This window comes from Opisthorchis viverrini (genome assembly GCF_000715545.1).
Source record: "Opisthorchis viverrini unplaced genomic scaffold opera_v5_17, whole genome shotgun sequence".
NCBI classification, from domain to species: Eukaryota; Metazoa; Platyhelminthes; class Trematoda; order Opisthorchiida; family Opisthorchiidae; genus Opisthorchis; species Opisthorchis viverrini.
This window is the reverse complement of record NW_008751673.1, coordinates 3213167-3223932: the sequence shown is the minus strand read 5'-3', so window position 1 is coordinate 3223932 and position 10766 is coordinate 3213167. Positions and strand designations below refer to the sequence as shown.

The 10766-nt window shown below is 41.9% G+C and overlaps 1 protein-coding gene across 1 annotated transcript in view; it reads left to right on the top strand.

Annotated features, from left to right (window-relative positions):
- Positions 1 to 10283: 10283 nt before the first annotated feature.
- The window catches only part of T265_01611 (hypothetical protein), a gene marked incomplete at both ends in the record, with an annotated part of 9189 nt that continues 8706 nt past the window's right edge, over positions 10284 to 10766 (top strand). Inside the window, one exon of the mRNA XM_009165670.1 lies at positions 10284 to 10728. Coding sequence (XP_009163934.1) covers positions 10284 to 10728 — 445 coding nt within the window. The remainder of the gene's footprint in view (positions 10729 to 10766) is intronic.

Here is a 10766-nt window from a genome sequence, read left to right as displayed (position 1 = left end):
ATCCCGGGGCTTACGTGGCTAATTGCAAATGGCAAAAGCTTTGTGACTTTCAACTTACCAAAGTCGGTGTAGACTATGGAACGTCCAGCAACGCTGAAGTCCCATCCGTGTTTTTTTCGCAACAGGACTTTTTCTTTGTCAGTCACCAAGTTTCCCATCGGTTCCTGCTCAATTCATGTCTGCCCCCTGCTTGTGAATCGAGTGATGGATGTGCGATCCTGGTGGAGTTTAGTCCTCGTGTAAACAAGAAGGGACAAATTCTGGGGTAGAGCTTGAGTTAGCACTCCTAAAACTGATGGGCGGCCAAAATGCTAGCTCGTACTGGACAAATCATATGGTGGCGACTAACTGGACTGAAACCCGAATATTCTAAAAATAGATCGCTGTCCTGCACCGTTCATAGGATGCACCTGAGGCAAATATATGTAGCTAACTACCATAATCCAATAGTTTTTCCGGTCTCATCAATAGTCGTTTCGAGAACCGTTTTGAGCTAAACCTTCCAGAGAAGCGGATCATCTACCCACACAATAGATCAGTTTTTGTACCCAACGGCGCACATACTGGGATGCAATTTAGAGCTGGATGACGTTAGAGTGTTATCTAGCCTCAAATATCCCGATCAGAATAGAGTAGCAACCTGATGGCGTATTAACGGCGTCCATTATGGAACCTAAACACAACGTGAGATGAGTATGTGCTGAACGAAAACACCAGTATGATAAGTTCCGGTCTAGCTAATTCTCTTATGACTATTCCAGGTGTGGAAATTTTCACGACGGACCGCTTGCGTAACATCCAGCTAATGGAACTCGTCTATACTAATAGACACTTGGCAGCCAGCTTAAATAAAACGGATTGGCAAGCAAATAGATAGTAATTTGAACCACAAACGTAAAGTGGTGGCATTGGCACGAGGATCCCAGAGGCCTAAATAATAACGCTTCGCGTAACGAAGCAGAGTTGTTTGTCACAAAAAACGCGCTGCCAGTCGCAACCACCTTCTGGGTACGAATGTAGTTAGTAGTTCCTGAACAAGCCGCCAGATTAATATTTTTCTTCTTGATAATAGTTTAGATCCATAGAATACGAATGAATAGACACATGTTTGTAAATTTTGTTTGTTTGACAGCGATAAGCATTGTGTACAAGCTAAGATGTCGAGCACTGACGTATTCATACTGTTCGCTGTAGGCCCCAAACTCTCTGATCTCCACCACGTCACGCAAACATTAATGTGCTCCGCTGCGGTCGTTTGAACTGCTAGACTTCAGTCGCGACCAGAATACAAGTGCTCATTAAACCTCTGTGTCTCAACCCCGTTACAAACTGAGCCAAACTCATGAGTTCGACTGAACTCTGTGCAGCCCATTTGTCGTCCCACGGACTCACCAAGTATGACTGTGATTCAGTACTCGTATTTCGGTTGGAGTTGTAACACCATACTGCTTATTTATTCAGTAATCGTAACTCGTACGCATACCGCCAAAAGTTGGCACAACGAGTTGGAACAATACAGATGACCCGAATGGGAAACCGACAAGTTTTGCGATCAAACTTACCTTCATACGGTGAGTGTCTTTTGATGATACTATGAATACAAGCAAGAATATGAGCTGGATGGAACAGATAAAGTAGTTCATATATTTCTCCGCATAAGTGGACTAACGTCGGTAGAAAGGAAAGATTACCTTTTGTGGGTCAGTCTCTTAATAACTGATATGGCAGTGGATTCGGTGAGCGTATGTTTCGGCCGCTTCCATAACTTCTTGCAATGTGAGAAAAATCCACAATTAAGAATTCAACAGGCCATATTAGGCTGTTGAAAAAAGCTGGGAGTGTAAAAATTCTTGATGAGGTTGAAGTGAACATGGATTCCATGAGAAGCACAGGTGCTAAGAATCTCACGGAAGACCATATGTCTACTTTTTCCAGTAACAACTTAACGACAGATATTAAGTAAGGGAGTGTGCTAAACATACACTCCGATTTGTAAGTTCTGTCGTCGCAAAGCCAGAATCAAAATGGTAATCATAATTTAGGTCATCTTTCGGATATTAGGAAAGCATTTGAAAGCCAATTTCTTTAGGCAGCACGCTTCTAATCAACAGCTCTAACCATACACACATTTGATTGTCATTTGCTTTCCTTAGGCCTCCACCATAAGATGAAGATGACTTTCTATATATACATAGGTTTATATATATATATATATATATAGCACTGCCAAATCACGTGTACGATACCGAAAATGACAACTTTGGCTTTGAAGATGGACACCATGGTTCACCCGGCAAGTGTTACGGAAACTCCTAGTCACTCGGCATGTCTCCAAACTCCACAACTATGTGGCTAAACATGTGGATCCACCGAAAATTAGAGGTCATCGTGAAACGCCTCTATCTTTGTTGTGTTCAAAAACCACACTACGGCACATGAATATTAGGTCGACTTTTAATTTTCTACTTTGTTTTGGCCATTTGAGTACAAGAAATCCAAACTAAAATTGAATGAGCACTAGTGTGAATAATTTGAAATCATACGCTGAACATCGTCAGCTGTCCCCAGCTGGAGCCACGCGACATATTATATATACTGCCCATATCAAACTCGTGTTAGACCTTTGCTTTTCGGCCATCCTAATGCATTTAAAGAGTAAACCAAGGTAAATTTATATATATATATATATACTGGGTAATGGATTTAAAGAGAGAACAAAATGCGACAAAATGACGAATAGCAATTTGGTTTCAATCAGTGCAGACACGCGTTACGCCTTAACTGAATATCCATTAACAGAAAACTAAACACGCATCATTGGGGATGTGTTGAGGAGTAAATGCTTTTATATCAGTCAGAAATCAGCAAATTCACATGGTGCTGGCTTGCTATAATATTTCACTGATAATGCAACCATAGGCAAGTGCTATTGATAATGATTATGCAAGCCATAAATGTAGTGGATTTATCGTTCTGAGTTTGTTCTTTGAAACGCTGATTGTAACATATGTTTTGTACTTATTGACCGCCTACCAAGAAACTAGTACAAGTATTACGGTAAATTCTTAGTGAAGCACTGGACTTGGTTTTAGCTTATATTCCTGCTCGCAAAAAAATGTTTTTACTCATCAGTCCCAGAATCCAAACGGCGAACATCTGACAGGCGGTGTGATCGTGTTGACAATCTGATGAAGTATTGATGATGCACTCCGTTTGCATATCAGGTGACTGCATTTCTACTCCTGCAAGGAAGTACTACATCTGCACAACTCTATTTCACTTGTTTACTCACGTAAAATGCCACATCAAGCCAATATCTTGTGTTGCATCGTTCGTCTCAGATTTTATATCGTTTGTTTCAAAAGACTAGGAATATTCAAGCTTTGGAACTTGCCGCTAATTTTGTAGCAGGCACATGGTGGAAATTTGCTAAATTTCAGGACTTTTGGTCTGACATGATAGTCATCCGTACTATTTAACAGAATGTCAGACAGTGTCTTTTTCCAGAGGAAATTGTCAATCTTGTGACTATATTTGCTGTGTAGGATGAAATTATAGTCAGGTAGCAACAATTAGACAAAGCATCCTCAAATTGTGGTGCATAAAATTATATAATCTCATTCCCCATTCACATAGCAGAATACAAATTGAATACCTAACGTTTGGTCTGGTGAAACGTCAACCTGAATCCCAGTCCCGTGACAGAACCCTGCATGATTATCGCCGGTACTCCGGTTTTACGACTACGTTTCTAATATCAAACAAACCAACACATTTTACTGGGAAACGGCTTATCCGAATTCTGATAAAACGTGGTGGTCGTGGAGATCTGAGAATAGCTTTCGTCCAATACTGACTGTTCATCAGTAGATTCATAAATATTCGTCTTGGAGATGATGTTTTCTCTAGAGTCGGTTTTTACACAGCAATGATAAAACACAATTGGGATTCTTCCAATGAGGACCTTCTTACTAAATGTATAACATAAACGTATAAATATACTGAGGGACAGTTAATTCGACTACAATTTGTTAAACTGTGTCCCTTTTGAAATTAGCCGATACCGCTATTTTACGAACCATACGGCTCTTCCACAGTTTGTCAGCCTGTTGCTTGATGGACTGTAGTCCGAATTGTATGCATAACTTACCCTTGGAATCAGTGCTATGGAGATGAGAGCATCGTTTGAAACTGTTGGAGTCCGCAGACACGTTGACTGATCATGTGGTTTACATAGCAAACATGGCGTTCTCGCAGTAAAAACTGGGATGGCTTTTTTCAAATAGTACTTCAATGTATTGTAAACATGCCACCAAATAGCTCAGGTTGTGTTTTGGTTTGTGCCGTTCTGTGGAGGTGTTTTATTTAAGGATTATCATCGTCCAACAACAACCTGGTGGATCAAAATAGAGGGATGACCGGACCGAACTGAAAGAACAAGTGAAAGTGGTCCAAATTGAAGTGAACTCTGAATAAAATTAACGTGCAAAAGTTACTCTGGAACAATAACTCTCGTAAATCGTTAAGTTCCCTGATACAGCTGTGTGACGGGAGTTCTAAACTTAGCTTTCTCAACAGTGACGTGTAAAATTTCAACTGCGAATTCATTGGCACAGCTAACCGATTGCCTTCGGATGATGAGAATAGTTTACTTATTTCGAGAACATTATGACTGAGATTAGGTCCAAGCATCCTACCGAAGCCATAGCTGAAAAATCCAGCGGTCCTGCTCTCCTGCAAGCTCTGTTGTTCAAAGTCTGCACTGACACATTCACCGCATCAAAAACTACCCTGTTCCAATGATGACTCACTGCTAAATAGTGGCAAGAAGGAATCCAATATATAAAGGAGCTCCATCCAAATTTGAACAATCGTTTTCACATCCGCAATTCTGAAACTGCTTAAAAGAATTCCAGTATGTTGCTCGGTGACCAACCTATCACCTGACCTCAATCAAACTGCTCACTTAGAAGACCCGGTCGCTCCATCACTTGATTGTGATTCGGAGAGTGTTACTGGACCACATAAATTCCTTTGCTATCATTGACAGAAGAGCTTTGTTGCAGCTTCTCTCCCACGACTGGTCAAGTAGACTGGCCTGGCCTCTTATCAGCCACTTCACAAAACATAATTGATTTGCACCTCGTGGCTGCCAGGGGTTCACAACCCTGCCATCATATACAGGTGATCTTCAAGGCATTATTTTTTCGCTGTTCTTTCTCATGTATATCAACAACATGCAATCCATGTCCATTTCACCCGGTGCAAGCACGCCGACGACTTGGTTCTCGACTGTAAATGCAACACACCGGAAAATTGCACGAAGCTGCGGGACAACCATGAGATTATATCGCAAGCATCCACTATCTTACAACGTCATTGACGTCATCAGAAATACCAACGTCGGCGCCGACAAACAGCCACAATTTACATCCGCTTACATCTAAAGCTTCGAAATATTGGCGTCATAGAAATACCAACGTCGGCGCCGACAAACAGCCACAATTTACATCCGCTTACATCTAAAGCTTCGAAATAGAAAAAATCGGCTGATACTGCGAAATCATTAGAGTACCTAAAGCTTTAAATACCGGGAAGGAGCTAGGGGCACTGAAGCTACAGATACCGGCTTGCTGCCATTTCTTTCAACATCTCCAACCGTGAGTAGAGAGGAACATGTTGACTTCATCGTGGAAGTCACCAACGACACCCGGACTCCACTCTTTATCATCCGTCTATTAAATCGTATGCTGTCCATAACGAAGTTTTTTTCACTCTGTAAGAGGCACTTTACAGTAATGCAACCATCATTGTAGTCCGGTGCACTCGAACCTTGTGATGCGATGTGTGATTTACGCCGGAAACGATGTAAGCTGACTCGTGAATCGGGTTTTCAAGAACCATTCACTCGTTTAACCAAACGCAATACCGTGGTTTGCAAAATTTTTCACAAAATTCAGTGCATTTCTATTGAGATTCCGTCTTGCAAGCAAAGTCGATCCATGCCGAAGACCCAGAAACAATGTACAGCTATTTCATCTTCATTGGGATTTATCGGCAGTGTGGGTCTCATGCGCGTCGTGGTTCCAAAAAACCTGCAAAGTTTCAAGAGATGTGCTTAATAATCTACATAGTGCCTCTCGAATTTTTAGCATGGTTTGGTTTTATTTACATGATCCCATTTAAAAATCCCCATATGCATGTATGCAAGTTCCAGTATCTCAACTTAAATCACGACATTATATTCAGAGACTACAGGCGCTGCAGGACTTTGAGCTTTGTTCGTGAAAATTGAATACAGAAATTTATTCAGTAACCCCTGAGTTTCGGTCTTCAACGATGAAGACGCTGTATTCCACTTACTCCAGGTTGACGATTGCTTATCAGAAATCGAGAATCCACCGTGAATTGTTTCCTGACTCTCATGGTTTCACATAATCAGGAGGAAATTTCTTGAACCTTGGAAATGACGGGTTGCGCACCGAGCCGTTCAAGCTAGCTAGAACAAACGTACACACTGTGGTTTGGCATCCATTTTATTCAATACGGAAAGCAAGTAGCACTTCACAGTAACATAAGGATGCAATACTGTTGACTTTATTTAAGAGATGAGCCGACAGAAGACAGGCACCAATCAGACAATTGGCCCGCTTTGTAGTTTTGACATAATTTATGTCCTTTACGGCGAAACCACCCCTGAAAATTTGCATGGGGCAAGTGCTACAGAATTTTCGCAAACGAGGCAAACAGCTGCTCGAGTTATCAGCATACTTCACAGGAGTCTCTGAGTTGGTGAACAGGGAAACACTATCGTGTTCTTGCTTAGCTGCCGGGGCAAAGTTGTCCAGTTTGATGCATTTTTAGTTTGCTGGATAACAGCTGAAGTTAGAGCTTGCAGAACTACATCTGTAGATTCCCATATGAAAGTGATTGAAATTTATCGGACCAAATCTTGACCAGAATTGTTCAATATTGTCTGGTAACCATTCGACTGGCCTGATGGATGTTGCATGCTTAGGGTCCTGTGTAGTTCAGAATTATCGTGACTCGATGGCATCGTTGCACAACAGCATTTAGAATATTCGGTGCTCATTCTCTGTTGGTTTGTGGCTGTAAAGCTTGGTCACTCTGTGGAACAAACGAGCCCAGGTGCTTGTACTTTTCTGGGGATTAATTGCACTTGAATCATGGAAGCTGACATGACCATGCACATGATCATTCATTTACTCCTAACTTAGTCTGTTTGCAGAGTGTATATTATGTGACGAAGATCGGGCCCAGACTTGGTGCACTACTTAGAAGATCAAATAATATCCGATTCAACCGAACCTTCCGTTAGTAGTAACAGTCTGTAAATGTGTGTACTCCGTCAATGTTAAGAGGTTTTTGATGCTTCGGAGACCCAGCAGACTAGAAGTTGCCCGCATGACCACTGGAGCTGTTATGTACGTTCACTCATTCCTAACTATTTCAACAGAGATTGTTACTTTCGTCAACAGGGGTCAATTTCGCCTCTAGATCTCTTAGAGTAGTGGTTTTGCTTTTGAAATAAAGTGGTTAACCAGCTGAATTTATTGAAAACTTTATAGCTAAATTTCTTCTCGTTGTATTTCATAAAGGGAAGTAGAGAATGTTGGTTAACAAACCCCAATCGAAGGAGAAAATTGCAAGTTCATAAAATATCAAGCATATGAGGTAAAATGGCGTACTAATCAGAAACTCTGAGGCTACTTTTTCGATTTTTAGGAGGCACACTTTACAATTCATCATCACCGATGGGAGCTCTCAATGTGGACAAGTATGGCCACTTTACAAGGGAAGAATATATCCAACTTTATTTCATTTCGACGTCCACTGCAAAGGACTGCAGCAAAGCATTTCATATAAACACTAAAAAAGTAAAGGCCAGCAACGGTCGAGCTCGCTGTCGGGAATTGAGTCTTAGAATAAGACACGGCAGTTGATGGTTTTATGTGCACCTCCGTTTTTGGTTGATGAACCAGCGCACCTTGAAATGAACACTTCCACAGTATCAACTCAAATCAGATGTGATGTATCGATCATTGACAGTGCATTCCCTGAAGAGTATATTGACTATTGGTTACAGGCCAAGACTTTGCACTCAGAACAGTTGTGCAGTCGCGTTACGATTCCTAGTTCGTGTGAATGAACGAAATTCACCAAACTTCCAGTCAGACTTATCTGTAGTGTATTTGACCGAACTTGTTCATTACTTTTCGACAGTGTTTTATTTTTTGCTTGACAGGACCGTGTGGACTGGTCTCATCTGACTTTCAGACCCCCTGACCATTTATCTAGACCACTGGCTTTGTCCAAATTATCAGGAAATTTAACCAGCGTAGTTAAACATGTTGCCAAAACGTTCATTCCATAAGTAAAGGCATGTATTCTCTGTCACTAGAACTGTTATATATCTTAATAAATAAATCTTTTAACTTTACGCATCTTATTCCATCTTCGTATACTTTATGCTGCCATGTGCCCTAATACACATGCAGGAAGAGTTGCTCGAAGTAATTAGTCTTATTCATTTTTGTGTTAGAGATTGACAATTCACAATCCAACTGAATACAGCACACAACTGTGCACATTTAGTTTTATAAATACGTATGGAAATTTCGTCCTGTTGGCAAGGCAGATCTATGATAGAGAACTGGAAGCACTAGAAGCTGCTAAGTCATTATTGCGCTCACCCGCAGTTTATCGGGCGATCAGCTTCAATAAAACTTCCCAAAACGCTTCACACTACCAACAGATAAGTGACCCGGTGAATGCATATTGGTTAGCAAGTATTAAAACTCAGAAACTCATGTGATGTTATTTTCACAACTTGTTGCCTGTGGTTTGGAAGCACAGAAGAGCACAGATAATTGCCAAAAGCTAATTGAAAATTCATACTATGGGGCTTAACTTGTAAACAAAAAAGATTAAATTACTGGGGAATCCAATGCAATCGTCCGGAGAAAGCACGAGTCGTTTTTAGTTTGTTTCTTTTTGAAGGTGTATCACACTATGTGATCCACATATCTTGTCACACATGGCTGCATAGTGAATATATATATANACTCAGATCGTCGTCCATCTGCATTATATGACCGTTTCTAAAAATATATTTACACTTTGGACACTTTCCAAAGGCTGACCGTTGTAAAGCGCCAAAAGATTTCCTGTAAAGCGAAATTTGCATAGACAAATGCGAAAATTCTGCATCCTTGAAGATTGCTCCCTTCCAGCAAGCAATGCCACTTGTCTGGCCTAAACAGACCTAAAGCTCTGCGATATACAGTCAAAGTGTGCAATGAAGTGTAGCCTGTATTCGCGAAGGTTTGCCTTACCGCCTGAACATCAATCTAACATTTCAATAGAATCGTCATTTATTATTCGTCTAAGATTGAAAAGTCTTTCGAATTAATACCTCCACTTAACGACGTATCTGTGGCTTCTGCCCGTCATTATTCATAAAAGAGGCAAACATTACGAATCTCAGCTTATGAATCAGCACTTGATAACTTTGCAAGGTATGGCCGACTCGGGCGCGTTGACTAGGGAAACTCAAGAGTGTTGAAGAAGAAGTGAAGAAGTGAAGTGAAGAATCTACCAGTACCAAGGTAGGTCGTAGGTTGCTGCGGGATTTGTGCAATTTGCACTCACGTCACTCGTTTGAACAATCTTTTTTCTAATCTTGTACACTTAGTTGGGTTAGTCTATGTAGAGGAAAACTGGGTCCGCATTTCACCGTTGTTAGAGCCCATCAAGCTTCCGTACCAGTAACCGTCCGGGACTTGAACCATGACGACTCACACACGAGACGAACATGTTACCGCTACTCTGTCAACGCACGCTGCATGTTTGAACTGACAGTACGCATTCATCAATGATGTGAGTGGTTTGCGCAGCGGTTTGGATGACAGCACAGTAACTGTTCTGTCTGCATCAACCGATCGACGAAATTCACACAATCTCCCAGCGACGGACACTAGGTATAAATCGGACAAATTTTCATCAACTGGTATTGAGGCTTTAGTTTGCAAAGTGTTGGGAATTTTGCCTGTGGCACGACCCTTGCAAATTTTGCCTGTGGCACGACCCAACCAGGCGCACCCAAGCAATGGATATCAGACCGAACGGTGTCACTACTTAAATCTCGAAGAAATATCCCAGCAGGTCCCGAACGTAATCCGGTACGAAGAGCTATTAGACGCCAAATGAAAGTGAGCTTGCGATCCGACCGTGAAGTGTGTGTGACACAGAAAGTCAAAGAAATGGAAGAGGCCCAGAAAGCAGGTAATGCCCGGAGATTATTTCAGTGGATCCGTGCGAACAGTCCCCGGAAACCACCTGTGAGTGAAACCATCAAACATAAGAATGGAACGACCATCTCTAATAAGGAGGAACGCCTTGACCGGTGGGCTGAATACTTTGAACAACAACTGTCGTGGCCACCAGCCGACGCTCATCTACAGGTAGAACCCTGGACAGTGAACGTGAAACCACCTACGGCCTTGGAGGTTTACGACTGCATATGTTCTCTCAAGCGCCACCGAGCTCCCGGTCCGGATGAACTTCCACCCGCACTGTTCAAAGACGGCGGTGAAGTCCTCAGTCAGCGCTTGTTCGATCTGTTTGCTTGCGTTTGGGTAAAGGAGTGTGTCCCAGACAACTGGGGAGAATCGGTGATAGTGCCCGTTTTCGAAAAAGGGGCGCGTAGTGAGTGTGGTAACCACAGGGCGATCAGCTTGACCCCG